General features: G+C 34.8%; 1 protein-coding gene across 7 annotated transcripts in view; it reads left to right on the forward strand.

Moving 5' to 3' along the window:
* The window catches only part of mtd (TLD domain-containing protein mustard), a 916705-nt gene that overhangs the window by 743777 nt on the left and 149116 nt on the right, over positions 1 to 23812 (forward strand). For 6 of the 7 annotated variants that reach the window (XM_072540745.1, XM_072540746.1, XM_072540743.1 and 3 more), the window contains 3 exons: positions 303 to 539; positions 6944 to 7083; positions 13300 to 13433. In XM_072540745.1, coding sequence (XP_072396846.1) covers positions 303 to 539; positions 6944 to 7083; positions 13300 to 13433 — 511 coding nt within the window. Of the gene's footprint in view, positions 1 to 302; positions 540 to 6943; positions 7084 to 8200; positions 8534 to 13299; positions 13434 to 23812 lie in introns of all 7 variants that reach the window. The other variant, XM_072540756.1, reaches the window with a different exon arrangement.

Consider the following 23812-nt stretch of genomic DNA (forward strand, 5'->3'; position numbering starts at 1 on the left):
TAACAGATCTGAATAGTTAATGGAAGATGTACATAGTATGACTGGTATAGAACAGACGGCTTTTAGAGAATAAATATTTCGGTTTTCTTGTGTTTTAACGCCTTCCGGTAAACATCAATCAATCAGCCTTTCAAATATTTCACTAGCTATCGTGTGATTCGAACCATTAACCTAATAATTTACGCAATCTTTGAACTGATGACAGAATAATGCACTATTTAAATTTTTTATTTTTGTTTATCTAATTTTATAAATGTTTAATTCGCTGGATGCACGGAACTCATTTCTTTTTGATTTTTTAGAAATATAGCGATGCTGATATAGTACTTTCTAAAGATTGGGTACCGCCAATCACAATTGCAGCGACCAATTTGAGTTATACCAGTGAACCAACAGATAGTCCAGCGAGAAAGAAGACGAACTCGGTGTCATTTAGTTTGGATTCTAGCTCGGATCTTGACGCTGGCCAACCTCCACTGTCAGTTAGTTACACTGAGTCAAAAGAAGATGTAGATAAGGCTGATAGTAGAAAAAATAAGGTAAAACTTAGTATTTCATATTAGTTCTAATCATACGGTGTTAGTGATTGTCTTTATTATAATGTTACACTTCTTTCTAAGCACTCTTATTTAAACAGCAAACAATATTACAATACTTAAACTCGAACTGAATTAGTTTATTTACATTTTTTGACGTTCCAAATCTTAATAGACATTTCGGGACATTTTGATGACGTCTAGAACATTCTAGATTTTGAATTCTTTTTTTTTTTTCGTGTGAAGGGTCTTTTTCTATATGGAATAAATCTTACGGATCTGTCGTAACACTGCTTCTTCTTTTATAGTTATTCGCCTCGAATAACGGGTCTATCAGGGACCGACTGAAGCCATCAGGGTAGATCAGTTCCATGGTATGAACGATATGAACTAACTTGAGTTTACTTCTAACCGAAAACTGGATGCGATAGCTTAGATCGTTTATTTTCTACAGGACGGTGTACGGTGTTCGTTAAAGTTTCCGGCAAAGTCCTTTCTAGCGTGTTGGATTGTATAACTATACTGGGTCACCTCTTTCGAAAGTTGTCCCGGTAACATGCATGTCGAGCTTGGCCTTGGATTTATCACTTTTCAAAGCAATCTTCCAAAAATAAGGTCTTGAGGCTAGCTCCGTTTCTCTTCTTGATTAGGAAGGGGTGCAATTTCAGGCCATTTTGAAAAATAATCCATTGCGACATTTGTTGTTCTAGAACCATTTCTACCGTGACATAAATCGCACCAATCTTCTACATCTCGGTATCATTTGATCGAGTAAAATCTGTCTCGAACTCTAGCAAGTATTCTTTTGACTGTAAAATGTCCTCAAGAAAGGCTTCTGTGAAGTTCTTGCAACACACTTTTGGCAGTACCAATTGTTGAACTGTGCGTACTCCATCGGGATTTTCCTACTTCCGATATAATTGACCACTGGAAAGATACAGAGATTCCCATTGGAGCCCAGCACACCTTCATAGTTCGTTCGTCTCTCCAGGATCTTCTCCAAGAAGTGCAAAAAAGTATGCCTTTTATTGGTAAGGGTACATCACAAGAAATATTCCAGTAAAACGAAAACACTGGATAACAGATGGAACCATTAAAGTAATTGAGAATAGAAGAAGTCTTTGTCAAAGTGGTGTACATAGTGAAAGGGAAAAAGCCAGTTTAAGAGACCTTAACAAAGAAATAACACGAAGATGCAGGGTTGATAAACAACAATATTATTACAATATATGCAAAGAATTTGAGAGCCACAATCAAAACAATTACCCAAGAGATCCATTTAGAAAAATACGATACATAACAAGAGACTTTAAAGCCAGAACTTGGGCCGTTGAAGACCACACAGGAACCCTGAGAACGAACAGAGAAGACATAGCAGAGACATGGAGATTATATTGCCGGGATCTATATGATCAACGCCAGGAACTTATTTACCAAACTTCTGAAGAAATCGAAGAAGAACCTAACATAATCGAGAATTAAATAAGACTGGCAATCAGTAACCTCAAGTACAACAAAGCATTAGGTCCAGATATGGCAACAGCAGAAATGCTCAAAGCTATAGAATAATTGCTTCACTTGCTCTGTTACAAAATATGAATTCAAAGCAATGACCTGACGACTGGACAAAACCTACAATAACGACAATACATAAAAAAGGCAGCTTCCATAAATGCGACAACTATAGAACCATATCTCTTATCTTACATGCCAGCAAAACAATGCTATACATAATCAATGAGGGACTGAAAACTTTCCTACAACGAGAAATACCCCAAGAGCAAACTGGATTTACCAAAGGTCAAATTATTCGAGAACATCTTCTGAACATAAGACAAATAATACAAAAATGTAGGGAATACAGTATACCACTATACATTTTTTTATTGATTATCGCAAAGCTTTCGACAGGGTCAAATGGCATCATTTATGGCAGATACTGAAAGAAGTAGGAGTACCACAGCACTTAATTTCGCTTATAACTGAACTATATGAACACACTACTCTAACTGTTAAAGTGCTTGACATACATCATCATCATCATTTTGGCTTTACAACCCTGTGTGGGTCCTATCCTTCTCAAGAATTTCTCTCTAGTCGTCCCTAACCATCGCCTTCCTCCGCCAAGCACGTATTTCCATATTTCTCATGTCTTCATCGATATTATCTAGGAATCTTGTTCTGGGTCTTCCTCTTCTTCTTTGACCAATAGGTCTATCAAGGAGCGTTTTTCTAGCTGGGTCGGTAGTGCTTGACATACTCTCAAACGAATTCCATCCAGAACAAGGTGTCAGACAAAATGTATACTGTCTCCACAATTATGTAATATATAATATGGGGAGCATATTATGAGAAGAGCGCTTGAAGGATGGGAAAAGGGCATCTCAATAAATGGCCGCAAAATAAACAACCTACGTTTTGCAGACGACACATCCCTTCTTGCAAATAGTCAAGAAGAGTTAATTGATCTTATACGACTGGTTGAAAACGAAAGTCAAATATTTGGTCTGCAGTTAAACATATCAAGACAAAGATCATGATAGTGGATAGACGACATAACAATCATCCACACATAACCACGATTGACCGGTTTGAGGTTGTGAGCTCATATTTATATCTGGGATCATTGATCACAAACACAGTGTCACTACAGGAAGAAATAAAACGTAGATGTGATGTAGCAAATGTCTCCGTACTAAAGATGGTCAAAATATGGAAGGAGTCTCAAATTTCACGAACTCTAAAAATGAGGTTGATCAACTGCTTAATATTCCCAATACTGACATACGAATATGAATCTTGGACCCTACGACAAACGGAACGAAGAAAGATAGACGCCACTGAAATGTTCTGTTAGAGAAGAATGTTACGAATTCCGTGGACCGACCACAGGACAAATATTTTAATTTTAAATGAGTTAAAAGTCAGCAAACGGCTATCCAGCAAAATGCATCTCCAACAATTAAAATATTTTGGACTTTGGTAATGAGAGCAGACACAGAAAACATGGAAAGACTTATTATCCAAGGAAAGGTAGAAGGCCGAAGATCTCCAAAAAGATGGATATATCAAATTATAAGCATATGCAAAAGATCTATGCATGAGTTGAAAGAAATGACCAGAGACAGACCTCTTTGGAGGAGGACAATACACATCACGATAACCATTACACTCCCTCCAGGGAGTCAGAATTGAAGAGAGATTTGGTTATTTCCTGCCAAGTAGATTTTACTCCATTTTTAAGGCTTTCCAGAGAAGTATAATAATTATTTTCTTCCCATTTAACTGTGATCACCTGGAGACTTAATTCTTGGGTTACATTCCCTTTTTCTTCAAGTCTTTTACAGTACTGTTATTTTCGTTCTAAACAGGGTCGCCTAGAAAGAATAACAATGCTTTCTCCATTATTGTTTGAATGTCTGTAGTCAGTTATAGAAGATCGATTTCTTAGAGACATATCTACTATTATTTCTAGTGGGACTTTGTGACGGGCTTCTGGATATCGATCTATGCGACTTTCTGACCTCATTATTTGATTTTTCTATCCTTTCCTGGGGTCAGCTTACAATCAGGATTGCAATTATTTTGCAAATGTCCTATGCTTCCGTAATTAAAACATCTTATGTTTTCATTTTGAGTCTTTTGTTAAAGATTTTGCAGTATGCTTAAAATTTGGGATAAAATAGGTTGTTGTTTATTTGCGGTAGTGACTTCCTTTCCACTGGGCTGAGATTAGTGCTCCATTTAGCATTTTGTGATGTAATCGGAAAGCTTGTTGCATTTTAACATCCATCCATCCGTCCATCTATGAATGCCTGTATGCTAATTTATTCCAGAAAATCTTTAGTTGCCTCAGGGTACGCCAAATGCAATAATCTTTTAGTACGGGATTTAAATTCTTACAGGCTTTCGTTATGTTTTTGATATCGAACTTTCAGCTGAGTTTGGAAAATCTACGTTAGATGCTGCTGGTGATATCTTGCCTCTAAAGTTTGAACGGGGAGGTATAACTGGGTGCATCATGGGGCAGAAATTGCAAGACGATTGCGCTGTCTATCCTCGAAGGAACTCTACCAAGGAAGTTGTCATTTCTTTCTCAGTCCAGCCATTTGCTCTAGCTGCAGCTCCGAATTGAAAACGATAAGTGTCCCATGCTGTTTGGCCATCGAATGTGGGTGGGTTTTAAAACTTTGCTAGTTCTAATTGTGACTGTGTCATTTATGGAAGATGATATAGTTGTTTGTTCAGATTCGACATTAGATACTGAAACTATTAGATACAGAAGCTTGGGTGCCAATTTTCCTTTCCAACTCAACTATTTGTCTTCCTAAATTAGGTTTTAAATTGTTTTGTTGGTGTTCCATTTCATTTTCTAAATAGTTTTTTCTTCTTCTAATTTATCTATTCAACTTGTAATTTGACTTAACTCTAACTTAAAATAGTCGTAAATTTGAGATAAACTATGTATGATTTCTTGCTCTACTTTTCTACGCTTCTCCTCCTTTTTCTCTTTATCTTTTTGTCTACGCTTCTTCTTCATCTCTTCCGCTTCTTCCTATTCGCTGCTCCTTATTTCTTCCTTCTCTTGTCTACGTTTCTCCTTCAGCTCTTCCCCTTCTTCTCTACGCTTCTTTAAAGTTTTAAAACCATACGGCGATCCAGACGTATCCATTCCTTTATCAAATTCTGTAGATCTTTTATTAACCATTAAAAATTTCTTAATATCTTTTTTTATCCCACCGTTGTCAGCAGTGCTACACTTCTTTCCAATCGCTTTGGTTGAAAACAGTAAACAGTGTTACAATACTTCAGTAAAACACTCAATCACTACTACTACTTGAACTGTTAACTTCTTCTTTATATCCATTCTCTGGCATTCCAAACCATACGAGACATGTCGGGATAGTTCGATGAGATCTCGAATGTCACATAGTGAACCTGTGATTACTATAAAAATGACATCTGTATTTTTAGGCATAATTCAAGTGCTATTAAAATTGCAATAGCTTCTTTAGTAAATATCCTGCAAAATATAGGTATTCGAATAACATATTCCATTCTTGTTAATCTTCTTTTTTATGTTCCGTCTTCTACCGAAGGTTGGCGACCATCAAACGATAGGTTTCTCTGTTTTGTGCCGCATGTATTATGTTCGCAGCTTCTGGTATTTAAAACCATTCTCTCAAGTTTCTCATCCAGGATTTCTTCTTTCTGCCCAAACCTCTTCTACCTTCAATCTTTCCTTCCACGGTACGCTGTAACAGACTGTACTTATCATTACGGAACACATGGCCCAGGTATGACGCTTAACTCCTTTTAACAGTTGTTAACAATTCCACCTCTTTACCTATTCGCCTTAATACCTCTGTGTTGGTCACTCTGAAGAAGTTGGAATCATTTGAGATGTGGTGCTATAGAAGGATTTTGAAAATACCATGGACCCAACGAGTTACAAACGCAGAAGTGTTAAGAAGGCTACAAAAGGATTGCGAGGTCATAAAGTACATCAAAACAAGAAAGCTTGAATATTTAGGCCACATTACCAGAGGTGCGAAATATGAGATATTAAGGCTCATAATGCAAGGTAAAATCAAGGATAAAAGATCCATAGGAAGACGAAGAATTTCCTGGCTGAGAAACCTAAGAGAGTGGTATAGTTGCAGCTCAGTAGATCTTTTTAGAGCAGCCGCCAATAAGGTACGGATAGCTGTGATGATAGCCAACTTCCGATAGGAGAAGGAACTACAAGAAGAAGTTGGTCACTCTGTCTGTCCAAGGTATTCTCAGTATGCGTCGATACAGCCACATTTCTAGAGCCGCTAACTTCTTTATAGTTGCTGCTATTAACGTCCACCCTTCAAAGTAGCGTAGAGAGTACGTAGCATTTCGTGGCGCGCCATCGGAGGTTAACGCTTAGGTGGCGGTTGCTTAAGAACTTTCTTAAGCAACCTTAATTAAGCAACCGATTCTTGTTAATGGGTTTAGGATTTGTGACATTCTTTGGGTAAACTGTAAGAGTAGTAATATTAGTCGGAGTATTAAGTGTCCAGGGTGGCACAGTTGGGCATGAAAATAAGTTATTTAAAGTAATTTGCCTTTTATATACAATTTATTAGAAGCTTTGCTTAAGTCGTGTGTTCCACACCGTGCCCTTCTGTCTAGTCAGTATCATTTTCAGAATACAAACTTTATTAACAAAGAAAACATCAATTAATCAGTGTCATTCTATCGAAGTGTCGAAAGTACCAACAAAATGTACCATTTGCAGTCTGTCACAATAAGATTATTTTTTGGTTAGCAATCAGTATTATTTTGTGGTTATAGAAATGGTTAATACTAGATTAAGCTATTGACCATATGGTATAATGTGTATTATTACTACATTTCTTATATGGTTTTTCTTTTAGATGTTAAAAAGACTGTCATATCCCCTGTCGTGGGTCGAAACTACTCTCGGCGGAGACAAAGATGAAGATAAACCTCCTAGTCAACCCCATTCAGCAGCTGACGTTCAACATTCTTCAGTTTTCTCAAAAGTATTTTCAAGGTTTGTATACAATATTTCTTTAATATTTACTCCTAAGATATTTCTTTTACACAACAGTTTATATTGTAACTTTACCTGGATATATTTATATACGTTGTAGTAGTTAATGAATGTTTTAATACGCAGTAAGTAACTTTTTTTATTTACCTGTCATACTTATTATGTTAAATGATTATTTATGTATATTAAAAACTATGTAGGTATGTATCCTGTGACAAACTGATGGGAGAATCAAATAGGTTTCAATAAACCAATTTTTTGCAGTTAAATGAATGGAAATAATTGACGAAAATTAGTTTAACATTACTACTGGGGGTTTTTGGGGTCACAGAATACTAATATCATGACAGCGATGGTCTCTGAGGCACCTGGTGCTCCTGGCCCTCGTCACCTAGAGTTTTGTGGAAATTTACATATACAAATTAGTGTACACTCGTTACTCAGAGATTTTTGGGGTCACCGAAAACTAATATGTCGGCGATGGTGGGCGAGGTACCTAGTGTCCAGGATGGGCCATCAGAAAATCCACTGTGTGGGTCTCTGCAACACGGACTTTGTTCGTTGCACTACGAAATAATTCGGTTGGCGTTGTTCTAAATCATTTTCGCAAGTTACCAAGCAAAGGGATTCTTCTTCAGTGACATCTGCAGTTAATCTTTATTTGAATAATTATTTGGACATACTTCTCTTTTACATACTAGTGTATGCATGAAACCATATGGAGGGTACATATCGAGAATATTTAAGAGAATTACTAATCGTTGTGACAAATATAGAAAAACATGAACATCTTAAGTGGAAAGGAAACAGAAAAAACACTATCACGTATTTCCTGAATATAAACTATTACAAATACTGTTCCTTTACTTCTTGGTGCTTACACATCTTAAAATAACGCGGTATCGGGTCACTCAACTCATTTCATTCTGTTCTTACCAGCAATCATCCACCTTTTCATTTCAAGTCGTAATAAGAAGATGAAAACAGTTTAACTGTTCTTAATTTTTGTAAATTTTCATAATTAGGAAAAAAATTATTCTCAGGTAATGTTACATTAAATAATTGTTGTTTGTGCTAATCAGTCTAACAAAAATTTTGCCCGCTAATGCTTACTCAGCTCACCGATACATCTCGTGGACTTCGGCACGGGGTTGTTTCACAAGACCCCGTCAGAGGACAGCGGGTCCGGCGGCTCAGCAGGCCCTCACTCCGGAGGCAGTGGCGGTCCACTAACAGGCGACTCGACTTCTAGCAGCTTTTTCCCCACTAACATAATCAGTTCGGTGGGAGCTATGGGTGCGCAAGTTGGTGCTTCGGTCGGAGCTATGGGTGCGCAAGTAGGCGCTTCAGTTGGAGCTATGGGTGCACAAGTCGGCGCGTCAGTTGGAGCTATGGGGGCTACGGTGGGCGCTATGGGAGCCCAAGTTGGTGCTTCGGTTGGCGCCGTAGGGTACGTGTGTGTGTCTAGGTGGATCCTACTTTGCACGATTCGTGTTTAATATTATGCTACTTTTGTGAACGTTTTGAAGAAAATTTTATTGACATCAAAATAAATGAGTTGCATGTTCTAATGATAATATAACTATATCAATGTCCTCAACATTTTTAAACTATTATTCCCAAAATTACAGAGGATGGAATGTGTGGCCCAGTAGAGGGGATATTATGGGTTTACACTCTATAGGTAAAACCTTTATTTTCACAGATTCGACTCTGAATCAAATTTTATTCGATTCACTTCGAATGATGCACAAGTACAAGTTGTGCTAATAATAACTCACTGAGAGTTGTAAATAATCACAGTTTGAACTGGGAAAGAAAATATTAATATAATTATCTGTGGTATGGTTACCTGATATTAGTTAGTGCTATCTGTCAAGATAACGTGCTTGACAAGATGTCTTAAGAGCTTATAATGTCAAGAAAACAACTAAATCTTTTACGTTAAATAGAATATATCTGCAGACACTTTGTATATAGGATTCGCCAGGTGTATTTGAAATAAAATCAAGAAGAAAATGGATAAAATTAACTGCAGAATGTAAACCTTCTTTTTGCGAAATTTAGCAGGAGGATGAAGATGAATTCTGAAGAAGAACATAAAATCTGATTATCAATATAATTACATTCTGATAATTGCTTTTTTCCAACTTTTCAAAAACATCTTACAACTGTTATCAACAATTTAGTAATTGTCATTTTTTTTTCTTCAAAACGAAATGATAATTTAAATGTTTCCTTATACACACCACGAAACACACACACTAAATACACCTCTTTGCTTTTTAGCTAATAATACTCTTAGTATTTAGTGAGCCAGGACAGCAAGCCGCATTTCTTTTATCCTTTATTATTATTTGTCGTTGTATATACCTTTAATATATAACTATGTGCTAGTAGTGATATATCTGTGTAGAATTTTAAAAGCTTTAAAGAAACATTTTATAATTTATTATAGTTTTCAACGTTTAATGAAAAAGTTTGCGAATTTATAATGTTTGATTCGTATACAAAGCTCTGGGCCTTTTCTACTGTTTCAAAAAGATCTAATTATACTCTAATTACTGAACTCGGATCCAACTATCCCGTAAATTTAGTAATTAGTTGTGTGCTATCGTTGATTTGGGTTATTCAATCAACGGTGCTATGTTGGTCAAATTTTGACTTGGACTTTGACTAACTGGAAGTTACTATACAACCAAGCACACGTGCGCATAGCTAATATTAATTCTAACTTCTAAATTATTTTTTTCTTCTTTTTCTTTTCTTTTTCTTAACATTTATTTATTAAATTCTGTCCGAAAATGCATTTTAAAAAGCTGCTTGATGAAAGCCTAGAAGCTTAAAACAGTGCCGCCGTTATATTCCTGGCCAATGACATAGTTTTTATCATTGCAAAGTTTTGAATTCAGGTCTCAATGATGTATGTGAAAAACTTTTACTCATGGGAAAATGATAGAGAAGAAAAGTTCCTAAAAGGCATTCAACCCATCTAGACAAGTATTAAACCTGCGGGATAAGTATCATTTTGTAATTGTTGTGGCATAAAAGAATCGTTTTTCTTGCTTATCAATTCAATTTGATAAAGCAAGTCCCAGACTTTATTATTCTATGATAAAAATCATAAATAAAGCTAACATAAGCGAGGTCTTTCAAAATTTTCTTCAGTTCAAGTTTAAATTTCAAATGGTTACCCTTTTGTAAATGAGTAAAAAAAGTAAAATTGTAAAATGGGTTTTTCAAATGGTAAAATATTAAAAAAAAATGGCTATGCAACTTTTGATCAAACATTTTATTTAAGACTACAAAACATATATATAGTATAAAATTATTTGGAAACATTTGGAGCAAACTATATTTCTGGGAATGGTGCATATGTGATATAGGCATTTTTCACACACTTGCTTAGTTTTTTTTTGTCAGCTTGTCTAGGACAAACGTGGCATCTTAATTTTCTGACCGGTTCAGGTTCAACGGAGAGTGCAGGAAGTGGAGTACCACCGAGTTTTATTATTATATCTCTTAATTCACGACTAAGTGGTCTAACACCATGGCTCTCAATATGTGGTTTCACTAAAGCCATTCCAAGGGTTTTTAAAATATTTCTCCGTACTATTTCGTCTATTTAATCGACTTTTTTTATTGCAGTTAAGTATTATCATAGCATTGATGCCTACTATATTTAGAAACTCAAAGAAATAACGAGAATCTTCTAATAAACGGAACCAACGTCGAACAAGTGGACAAATATGCATATCTGGGAACAATGATTAACTCCACAAATGATTACATTCGGGAGATCAAAATCAGAATAGAAAAGGCTAGAGCAAATTTCAACAAAATGAGAAGAGTGCTATGTACAAGGGATTTAAAATTGGAACTAAGAGTTAGGTTGGCGAGGTGCTATATTTTTTCGACTTTGTTTTATGTAATGAAATCTTGGACCTTGAATGCAACATCAATGAAAAAACTGGAATCATTCGAGCTGTAGGTGTATAGAAGAATTCTGAAAATATCGTGGACAGAACACGTCACAAACAAAGAGGTTCTGAGAAGGATGAATAAAGAAATAGAACTTTTAAATACAATTCAAACAAGAAAATTGGAATATCTCGGACAGATTACACGGGGAGAGAAATACACCTTGCTCCAACTGATTAGAATGTCAATAGTCCATAAGAATATCGGGTTTATTAGTTATCTCATTAATTTTCTGATCTTGATACATCGTGGAGAGCACTAATACAGCCCGATCTCTCTTGGGCACATTAGAACAAATAGTTATATTTTCATTATGTCCAAAAATTGAAGACGAAACTGCTCGTTTTCTATTTTTGTTAAATTCAGGAGGAATTTAAGGCTTATTTTGCTTCAAAGTCCTTACAACTGTCAAACATTTCGCTTTAAGTACATTACGCAGTTCTACCAACATGAAAGAATTATCGCAAGTAATATTTCTATTTGTACCTTCAATTGGTGTTTTAAGTTTTAGAACAGTTTGAGTTGGTATTGATAATGTTCTGTCAGTTGTATCATTCCTGCCTGTAGACACAAACGCATTTTATACATAGAAAGTTCTGTAATCTCATAAGCACAATATTTTTAAACCATATTTTGCAGGAATATTAGGCATGTACATTCGAAACCTGCATTATCTCGCTTATTGCAGCTAAACGGTCGTTAGATTTTATAGCTTCTTTGGTAGTAATACAATCAAACCTCAAAGAAGACAATATAAATATAAATCGACGAGCGCTCAAAGTTGCACAGAAAATGTCACGACCTCATGCCTCAATGTCTCTCCTCAGCAAAAGGTCCCAAAATATTTTCGTGGTTGGACTTCATTATACCAGATAAATACAGTAATCCAATAAAAGCTCTTAATTCGATCATATCCAGGGAATTGGTAAACGTCGGTTGAGGAGATTTATAATAAAGTCTCTAAATTGGTTGGTATGCATCAAAAGTATTTATAAAAATTCGTTTGAGACAAATAACTGCCATGATGAGAATATATCGGATGTATCAATATTTTTTGCCTTATTTTGCATATTTTTGTACCCGGTAATAAAAGAAGTATATTATGAGCCCTTGTACGAGTTACTTAAGATGATTCTTTTGACCACATAACGTTTTTTTGCCAAAATAATATTTATCAGCTGAATACATACACTTCTGTTCATCATCATTTTTTGTCGGTATATCTCCAGCTTCATCTTCTAAATTATAACTTTCCAGCGACGCTGCCAACGAAGTGTCGTGGTCACTAAGTATTAATCCGTCCATATCTGTATTACTGTCTACGTCTGAGTTATAAAATTCTGGATCTTCTACTATAGTCTGCAATTCATTATCAGTTAACGCCTTCGATGAAGTTCTAAAATAAATGTCATAACCTCAAATTCACGATTCAACTATTATTTGCTTTTTCAAAATAGTTAGTCATAAAATTATATCAAAAAAAGAACAAAATTTAACGGTACAATGGGGTTTTTTGAGATTTTTCGTTACGCTTTCTTTAAATTAGAGTTTATTTTTAATACAGGGTTAATAGAACGCTGTGGAATGATCAGAAGCCAGACTTAGACCATTTTGCCTTGGAACGGCAACCGTCGTAACAGTTGACATGTATTACAGTAGCGACATCTGTTGGTGGATGGATGCACTCATATTTTGCAGCAAAATAGAGTTTAGTTCTTTGCCTTTGAGTTAGAATTCGCGATAAAGTAGTTCCGAACGATGGATTAGTAGTGGGATGCAAGATAACGTTTGATGGCTTGGCTTTAAATCCAATTTCATACCCTTTGTGTAATATAAACTTATATTAAGTAACAGCCGTTTTTATTGGTAACTAACTACACGTTCTATAGTCTCTACGTTCATCTTAACTTTTACAGTAACTAATATGATGAAAATAAACAAATAAAACAACGTGTTTTTAAGGTATTTATAACTGTCTTGTTTTACCGAACGTACAATACAGCAATACATTTTAGATAGCAACAAAAGTATTGAACTTTATTTCATAAAATTCAGTTTAATTTGTATTATTTTATGTTATGAGTTGTGTATCTCGTATTTGTCATTTTGACATATTGAAAAGGTCCATTGCATGTAAAATTCTATAATTAAAATTTCTTTAAAGTTACAGTATTATTCGAGATCCTCGACTGCCACAATTAAAATTATTTAATATGCCATAAATTTTGTTTGCAGGCGTTCATCGGTAGGAACTTTCATGAGACAACCGACAGAAAGTAGCTCAAAATCAAAAACTCCTGCACCAAAACTGGATTACAGATCTATGGTATCTGTGGAAGATATGCCAGAATTATTTGTTTCGTTCGATAGTGAGTATATTTTTATAACAACGAGATTGATATTTTTATATAGTTTTAGATGTTTCTAGGTTTTCCAAAATCAGTTTTGTAAAAATAGGTTAGATATATATTTTTTTTATTTACGGAAACTATTTCTAAGTGTTGACAACGAAATTTACGGATATAATACGCACAATAATAACAAATTTAAAAAAAAAATAGAAAAACCAAAATAAAAAATACATATGTTTCAGAAGTGACAACATTCATAATAAAAGAAACAAAGACGTCAAGAAACAAAGAAGAGAACTAGAAAACATTAACCAAATATTTAATAAAAGAAACAATGAATGGGATAAGTAAAAAATATGAGAAAAGAAAACGATTTGTGACCTCGAACGCCAACGCGAAAGAAGATAAACAAAGAAAATTAACAAGAAACAAAGGAATTCACGAGACTTTTTTGGAAAAATAAGACAGGGGCTATAACCAGTAAACCAAAAGACACTATAGAAGACTCTCACATTAAAGAAATCAGAAAGTTAACCAAGGAGAAAAAATATTTTATAAAAAAAGCAAATTACTAGCAAGATAGAAACATGTTTTAGTGGATTATTAAATTGTTGACGTCATAAGTAATTATCATAATTCGAAACAGAAGTTGTTGATAGCCTGAGAAGAGAAATTTAAAATTAACCATCTCATTGATATAAAGTAGAAGAGATAATAAAAATTGTTGAAAGATAACCGGAAAATGACACATTACAATACAATACAGGTATCCTGTAACGTATCTGTAAAGATGACTAAATGAAATGACATAGTAATTATTGAAGAATTGCACTAGTAAATGTTAAAGACAGTAGGTATATATATAGACATTGTGGAATCGACAAAAAAAGCAGCCACTGAAGCCTTAGGTAAGGACGACCCAACAAGAAACATCCTACGAAATACCAACCTCGTATGGAATGGTAAACTCGAGGAGCATAAAAGAAAGCCGGGAACGGTGATACAGAGATGTGGAATCTAATCTAGGTGGAAGTAGATTCCCAAAAGAATGGAGATTTATTAGAAACATAAGGGAAAAATAATAAAAACAAGAAAAATATCCAAATCATCTAAATAGACAAATGGAAAAGTCACCACTCAAAAGAATTAAAAGAACACAGGGTTGAATATATAAATAAGTCACTTAGAAGATATAATGTACAGGGCCCAAATACTACACATAAATGAGGAATTAGTAAATCTTTTTCTTTAAGTTCCATCTTCTATCGAAGGTTGGAAATCATCATGGCTATGCGGACTCTGTTGACTGCCGCTCTAAAAAGTTCTGCTCTACTGCATTCAAACTATTCCCTTAAGTTCTTAAACCGCGAATTAATAAATAATCAAATAAAATCGATGAAAAATAAAAGAGCCTTTAGAACAGAAGAATTTTCTGTAGAACTAATAAAAAATGGGACCTCCAAATTCACAAAGGTATTAACAGAACTTTTTAACAGATATATAAATGGAGAAGATATTCCAAAAAATGGAAAGAGGGCTGGATTACGCCTTTCCACTAAATAGGCAACAAAGAGGACTGTAAGAACTATATATGCATTACCGTAACTAACTAGAAGAAGAATATAAACCTGTAGAGATTGAACAACAGGCTGGTTTCCATGACTGACGCTCTTGTATAGACCATATCTTTAAACTATCACATCTCAATGAGAAAAAACTGTCCAGAGACAGACAAACCCATCTGCTTTTCGTGGATTTAACAAAGACATACGACACTGGACTCATGTTCAAGCTGCGGAAACTCTAGAAAAGACCGCAATTAATATAACATTGATTACCGCTATACAACGATTTTACCATAAACTGCAATCAAGGATAAAAATTAGCGCTCTAACCATTTTTTGTTTTCCTTTTTGCTAAGTTTTCCGAGGGTTTTATGGTAAATAAAGGTTTGAGACAGGGCTGCACTTTCTCCTCAACACTCCTTAAGATATATACCTTGTATTTCCCTGACGACCATGTAGGATACGCACAGAATTGAGATCATCTAGAATTAATGGCAAAAAGACTGATAGCCGAATACGAACGATGGAATCTTAATGTAAATGCAACAAAAACCAAATATATGTATGTAATCATACCGTGGAAAACGGTAAGAGTGTCTCTCCATGTTCAGAATACATCTACCTCAGGGCAAATATTGATCAAAGTGGATAAACGAAAAACGAAGTAAAGGGAGCATAATAAAAGAGAAGAAAGTAATTGGTGCAAAGTTTTGTACTATGGTCAAAAACGATCTTAAAAGAAGGAAAAAACAACTCTACAACAGTACTTTTAAAAGGGTAGTACTTTACGAGAGTGAAAATTGGCAGTTCAACAAACAAACAGAGAAGAAGCCGCTATCATTAGAGATAGTCTTTTGGTGTATAGCCAGAAAGATGTACATCACAAGAGAGGGTCAGAGAAATCAGTCATAAAAGAACCGAAAAATCACTATTGTAATAGTTTTTCTACGCCAAAAACTTTATTTTAGTAAAGATGTAGGTAGATATTTTACATATATTTTAAGTAAATATGTACTAAAGACATTAAACTCCTAATTATATAATTTTTAAATTATGATCTCGCTATTGTCATGTGTTCGTAATTCAAAGGGTACTTTAATTATAATAAAAATAGTAGTAATAAAACATCATATCATCCCAATATGCCATTAAGAGATTTTTATCAAGTATTTTAAATTATGTTTTAATGTTTGAAATTTGATTCCTTAGTTTGACAAGCCTCGTGGACCTTTCCACGCAGCTACCTGAAAGATCTTTTGTGTATAGTGTACATATATGATCAGTCCAATATTGTATCAATGGGCCTTCTTATTAACTGTTTGGGAGAAATATTTAAGAGCGATGAGAGAGTATGATTTGCTTTGCTCATTTTATAAATGTGATATCTCAGTGAGCAATTTTTTCTAGTACTTTCTATTGCACATACGTTACGCAATGTTAAACCTTCTGAATACATTTGTTTCTTGAATTCGAGTACGTACTTGCTTCTCTCTATTGATGTCATTTATTGTTAGGACAATATTATTACCAAGAAGTCTAGGGGACTTATATTTATAACATTTTTCGGATCATAAATACTGGTATTATTGAAGTTTTTCCTATACACGCAGATGGTGCTCCTGTCTTAAGTTACTTTTTGTTGCTTATAGGATAATTCCGAGCCTCATCATTATCATCCAGCCAGTTGGTTCCATTAACTAATTGCCACTGGAGTTTGGACCGTTTTCGCCATAAATATGTTCCTTAGTTTTCCATATGTTGTCCAACTCAGAGATATTGTTCGTCTTACTGAAGTACTTATTTGGTTTAGTTTCGAATTTACTTTTCTCTTTGAAGTTCATTATGGACATTTCCAGTTAACTGAGATTAGAAATTATTAAATCTAACTTCATCTTTATTTATTTAAAATTAGTTGGTTTCTCAACGTGATACTTTGTATATTGTTTATGATTTTGTATTAAGAGGTATTCTCGTTTGCTCTTATCAGTATAGTTCGCCTCTCATTTTAGCAAGCTACTATTTCTAATATTCAGTTTTCCTCTTGCGTGGAGACACTCACATGCAGTTTTTTTCTTGACTGAATAAGTTATACTCCCGAGTTTCTGCGAAATATCTTTGCATTCATTTGTACATATTTTTAGTACGAATAACTTTCTCATGGATTCTGATAACGTGCTTATTAACTAATACAAAGCTTACAAATTGTTTTAAATGTTTTATATTTTTTTAAAGAAATAATTATTTTGTTAGTCCACATAGTTACTGTTAACTAACAGTATACTTTATATAGAACCAGTAGTAAGGTATAATTAAATTACCCTTTTGTTAAATAGTTAATTATCATCTAAAATTACAAATCTTCAGATTAACTCGTCCAAAACACTTCATATGAAAAGAGTAAATACTTTTTGTTTACCAAACCGCAACTGTGACATAGAATAATGTCAAACAATAAAGTGAATAAATATTTAATAAAGTATATAATAAAAGTACGCAGTGCTATTTATGTATCCATATGTATTAGTCTATATGTGCTAGCGATATTACATTTTTGTTTTCTTCGCCGTCATTTAGTTTCTGATTTTTATTTCATTTCAGTGTTTGTCACTTTCGCATCAAAGTTGTTTTCAGATTTTTTATCAATTTTCAAGTATTCAACCCATATTACGTGGTACTAACTAAAGTCATCGGTGCATGGATTTCATAATAAACTTAACCGCAAAAGTTTTGCACCACTAAAAATTATGCTCATTTTGATAGTTGATTTTCTCTTAACGGATTAACGGATTTCGCTAATTTTTTTTTATTATGTTAGACTTTTTCTTTGGTATTGCCACTGAGGATCAAAGGTTTAAACACACTTCTGTTTTGGTCTTATAACGAGGGGAAGAAAAAATGTTTTTCTTTTGTTAAGTTTGAGACACCCTGCAGGGAGGACAACCTTAAATACAGAAAGCAACAACGTAAAGTAATATCGCGTGTTTCCCCTCTACTTTGAATAACATCGCCTTTTTTACATCTTTAAAGAGAAGAAGGAAAATCTGCATACAGACACCTGTGACTCATCCAAGTAGTGTTGGGTTCCTAAAACCCTAACGAAGTTGTGCCATGATGAAATAGCTTAGGGAGTTAGACCTTTGACACGTCGTGTCACCACTCCGAGACGTTCGGCGTCCACCTAAAAACCTCTCCTCTGTCACTCCAGACTTTAGAATAGAAAGGCTGGTTAAGGCAAAACATCTCTCCTGATGTTCTGCTATCACCCGATTTTCATTCTTTCGTCGGGAAAACCACACCCACACGAACCACCAAAGACTTTCAACCCCCTGCCTTAGCGAGGTTGTTATCTCTCTCGCGTCGTCTGTCTTTCATTCGCTCCTATTTCAGCCTGCAACAGTCCGAACCTCACCGAGGTGCTACTCGCTCGTTGTAAAATTATGTTGCGAGTTCCTTCTCCTTTCGTTCTTTTGAAGAGAGCTGCTCCCTGATAAATTTGTGGATCCGTGTCCACCACCACTCATCCAACATTTTCTCCACCATTTCTCTCACGGAATCAAGCATTCTGCAGGTACACTCTCTTTCAAACTTCTCTCTTTCATCCGTCCAACGCTCACATTCCAACATCGTGTGTGTCACAGTATAAGAGAGACCACACTAAAGACACTGATCGGACTGAGCCCTCCTAAACCTGAAAAGGTAACTGCGGAAGCAACCATGGCCTGTGAGCATTTGCGTCAGATAATAATCCAGCTGCCTATGACCACAGTTCACCCTGCTTTGAAGGTTCGGGATTAGTGACTTCGTCCATTCCGCCACATCACGTGTTGCCTCCCACTGTTGCTGCCACTGAACGATTGAAACTAATCTTTCGGCCAATCTTATCTCGGTCATCTCTCGCTTTCCAATGTTCCGGCCCCTACGACTATGAATCCTGGTCCTTTCACCTGCCAGCGCATGTAAAGGAACACAGCCGGTGATCACCCACAGAGCGGCAGCTGACACAGTCCTGTAGGCACATGCTACCCGCAGCAGACTAGTTCTGTCGACACGTACCATGAGCCTCTTGTAAATTGGTGTTTCTACCTTCTCACTCGAGACTGAGGCCGCGTAGAGGACGACAGACTGCACAACGCCGTGAAGCGCCCTTCTTTCGGATTTGGGTCCACCGATGTTGGGGGTTATCCTCTTAGCGCAGCCATTCTCTGAATAGCTCTGCGGTTCACCGCTCTCAAATGTTTCTCCCAACTTCCGCCTTGGTGAAAAGTAATTCCCAGATACTTGACGTACCTTTTGGGCGTCACTCTCGCACCCGCTCACTCAAATACAACACCGTCTCTCTTTTTGTAGCCTCTGAGTACTACAGCCTCCATCTTATCCTCTATTCTACTAGAAGTAGAGGGGGAAACACGCGATATTAGTTTACGTGATGTTTCTTTTTGTTTTGAAAGTATTGTCTGTTGTTATTTTTTATTTTTAATTTAGTATTATTTCAGTTAAAATACATGTTAAGGAATAAAACCGTTTATTTTCTTTGTTTTTAAAGATATCAGGGAAACTAAAAAAACAAAATGTTCACAAAACATGAGACTACATCCAAATGTAGTCTCATGTTAATGCAAACTCACCCCTGTACCTATTCCCCCCTACAGGGCACTAATTGAGTATTGATTTGTTTAAAGCACATGTTGAAGAATAAAACCGTTTATTTTCTTCGTTTTTAAAGACATCAGAAAAATTTAAAAACAAAATGTTTACAAAACATGAGGCTACAACATGGTGTTGATGTAAACCCACCCTTGTGCCTTGTCCTCTCTACAGGGTGTCCCAAACTTAACATAAAAAAAACATTTTTTTCTTCAACCTGGTATAAGCCCAAAAGAGAAGTTTGAGTAAACTTTTGCTCAATAGCGTAAATACCAAAGAAACAATCTAAATAATAAAAAAAAATATCGGAATCCGTTATTCCGTTCACGAGAAAATCAACTATCAAAATGAGCATAATTTTTGTGGTGCAAAACATTTGTTGTTAAGTTTATTTTATGTACTCCACAGTGTAAATTCGCTCTAGAATTTTAAGGTCTGCTGCATTTTTATCTTTCGTATATACAGATACTAATCTGATCAAAATATTCAATTACAATTTATTAATATATTAATTTATTCTTCTCAAATTTTCACAGAGGTCAGTAAGGACTTCCATGGAAACGACTGCTTAGATAGATGGCGCAGTCGAAATATCAGTCTCTTCTCTTTTTCATTTCCTTTGTCTGCTATTCTTCTGCTTGTAAGACAAATACTTGGCTTGCCAGCAAAAATACTTACATTATTTCTAAAGAGTCCATTTTTCATGTAATCCCAGATGTGATCTTCGATCTCTAGATATCAAATGAGGACCGTAGAAGGTCATTTATTACTTACGTCTTTTAAGGTTGAGCGACCATTAAATAAGCTTCACATAATGTTTGGTTATAAGAAAACAATTAACCATGGCGGTTATCGCCCATTTCTGTCGCATTTTGCTGTTTAAAGGCCTTCTTTTCGAAAGCATGTATAAAACGTGATTTAAAACACTAGTACCTTAAAGAAAACAAATAAAAAATCCTATTAATATAAATATTACAAAGACAGAGATCTATATAAATATTTTCTGGATCGCCAAAGATTTTTGTAGTCACTAGTTTTAATTAAACTTTTTACTTGATAACGGGGTATTCTGTAATACTCTAGATTTTGTTGGTACTTACCTATAATTTTCATTAAACTTTCATTTTTTTTCCATTAAACACATTCTAAGATTAAAAGTGTCCTTTTTATACTTCAATTTAGTTTTAATGAGTTAGTAAATGAAAAGTATTTACCTTTTTTTTAATCATTTAAGAGCTGCGTAGAATGAAACTAGTTCATTTTTGATTTTCTGTTTAATCGCTGCAGTTCGCGCCCCATATCATGGGCTAGATTATTTTGGTAGGTTTTGCATGAATGCACAGCGCCATTCACTCAATACACATTTTTAACATACACACCATATCGTTACACTACACAGCCATATTTTAACACCGCACTATGTCATGTGGAATGTGTGTATATATAAATGTTTGAAAATTAGTTAGGTGATCAGTTGCAACCATTCTTTAGTAACATTGAGTGCAAAACTAGGATTATTATAAACCACGATTATGGATTAATGATTTAGGTCCAAGAACCAAGGATTAATGATTTAGGTCGATAGTTCAGTAGATTGGCGTGCTCACTTCATTGTGGATGATATAGTAGGTACTTAGAATGAGCCACATCTACTCATAAATTGTTCAAAAGTCGTAGTTTAAATTTAAAATTGACTCTGCGGCTTTGAATTGAATTCTCGGGGATTTGGGTCGGTCGATGTATAAGTAGTATGATGCGATTAGAGGGTCGGTGACGCTTGAAAGACGTGAGATACAAAAAGATCACTATTAGTGGTCGAATAAAATAGGAAAATACTTTATCAAACTGTATCACAACAGTTCTGAAACCAATATTTACTAAAATGCTACGCGGTCGACTAGTATATTTTCTGTTTTTTTAATTTTTAATTTTGAGAAAAACGATAATTTTTACTGTCTAAATTGGTCATCTTAGTATTCAGGTAATCTCTTATAGGGCAGTATTTGGTGTAAATGGCTCTTACCAACTTAATGTCTTCTTTGCTCATTTAAAAAAGAATTGTGATTACTTGTTACAGATGATTGTGATTACTTGTACCAGATTACCTTGTTATTTGCTGTGAGTTTTTATAGCGGTATGTTACAGTCCCAAATCAGCTTTAACCATCAAGAAAAAAATAGTTTTTTGGCCACCTTTTTCAAGCTTATGAAATTTAGAAATGTCTTAGAATAATTCTCTATATCTCTATATATATTCTCTATATAAGATCAGGGGAGATATGATTTGTGAGTATATTCATTATTATCGATATACTACTATAGTTAGACAAACATTTGTGTCTATTCAGTGAATCTGAAAAAGAGTAAAAACTTAGGATGGACAGAAAGTACTAACTAGATAAGAAAAATACATAACAATGATACAGACAGCACGTTTCGAACTGTGGATTGTCGGGTTCAAAAACTTCCATAATGGTGTTCTTTTGTCTTTCTCTCCTTTCAGAAATTTGAAACTTAGTAACTCTTCATATCAGATTATTAGTATCTTAACGTTGAATAACTCCTAACCTTTTTTGTGACTCCATGCTTTCGCCTTTCGCCGCATGCATTGTTTCTCTTCCTTTTTAACTGTCCCTCATTTATTTACATATGTCATAGATGGTCTTATCGTAAGAAAGACTTGCTGACAATCTGTCTAGTCACTTGAACGATCGGTTTCGAGCACTACAATTCTATGCTCATCGTCAGGTCCCTATAAGACTTGACACTTGTACACTTGACTAATCGAAGACAGTGTCTATTAGGAAAAACTTCTTTATTGAAAAAAGTGTCTATTGAGAAAGTTCTTGAGGAGAAGATAGACCCAATAGTCACACTCTTGACCTAGTCAAGTATATGACTACCGGGAACCTGACGAAGAGCAGTAAATTGTAGTGCTTGAAACCTGGTGTCCAAGTTACTATTAAAAAAACTCATTGTCTCCAAGTAAGAGATGTAGTTCTTTTAAAATCCTCCTCTTTTTTTTAAATTTAATGTCTGTTTCATCCCCCCGTTTTTTAAGTGTTTTCTGTGTGTTTTCTGTGTGTCTTAAAGTGTCTCAATTTTAATTTTTAACTTTATATATTGGACTTTACAACAATTTGCCACATATTGTAACATAACTTTATCAAAGAAATTTGATAATTACAAGCTGATATAATTGCACACCCACACAATTTGTACATCTATTCTTATTCATTGTCTCACAACTGTCACCTTCCAAAACAAAAATAAAAATCTCAATAAATAATACACATTTCATAAATATATCTCCAGAATAAATATAAAGAACTTAATGGTATAGAACATTATTTTCATCAAACAAACAATTACATTTACCTATCTCTACTTCATTGGATAAAATCTGTCTCCTCAAGAACTTCCCCGTTTAGTGTTAAACAATTACAATAGTTGACTTGAGTTCTCCAATCAACAATACAAGATAGTTTGAACCATGTTCTTTCAACCATCAATTAATAGAGTACCGGCATCATTTATTTAACTTTGTATCGTGACCTGAAGATGCTTTGCATATTGTAGAAAGCGAAACCGGTCGTCTGATAGTTAAATTAAATTGATTGTGAGTAAGTCTAATTTATTATTTCTTTTACCTTTTGAAATGGACTCACACAAGCAACACATTCATGATTTGAATTCACAATAGAATTTACAGAAAATTGGAAGAAGATATCGGAGAAACTCAGTTTGGATTCCGGGAGGGATATGGAACTCGCGAAGCATTATTTACCTTTAACATCTTGACACAGAGGTGTTTGGATGTGAATCAAGATGTATTTGCTTGTTTCATTGATTACAACAAGGCGTTTGATAACGTCAATCATGACCAACTTTTAGAGATCTTGGAAGCTAAACAGTTAGACACTCGCGATATAAGAATAATATCTACTCTGTATTATAATCAGAAGGCAGTCGCACGCATCGAAAATAGCACAACAAATGAAATTCAAATTAAAAAAGGAGTTAGACAAGGATGTGTGCTGTCACCAATGCTATTTAATCTCTATTCGGAAGAAATTATGAAGAAAGCATTGGAGGAAGAAGAGATTGGGATAAAAGTTAACGACCAACCAATTAATAATATTAGATACGCAGATGATACGGCTTTAATGGCGGAGACAGTAGAAGACCT

This window comes from Diabrotica undecimpunctata, chromosome 8 (assembly GCF_040954645.1).
Source record: "Diabrotica undecimpunctata isolate CICGRU chromosome 8, icDiaUnde3, whole genome shotgun sequence".
Lineage (NCBI taxonomy): Eukaryota > Metazoa > Arthropoda > Insecta > Coleoptera > Chrysomelidae > Diabrotica > Diabrotica undecimpunctata.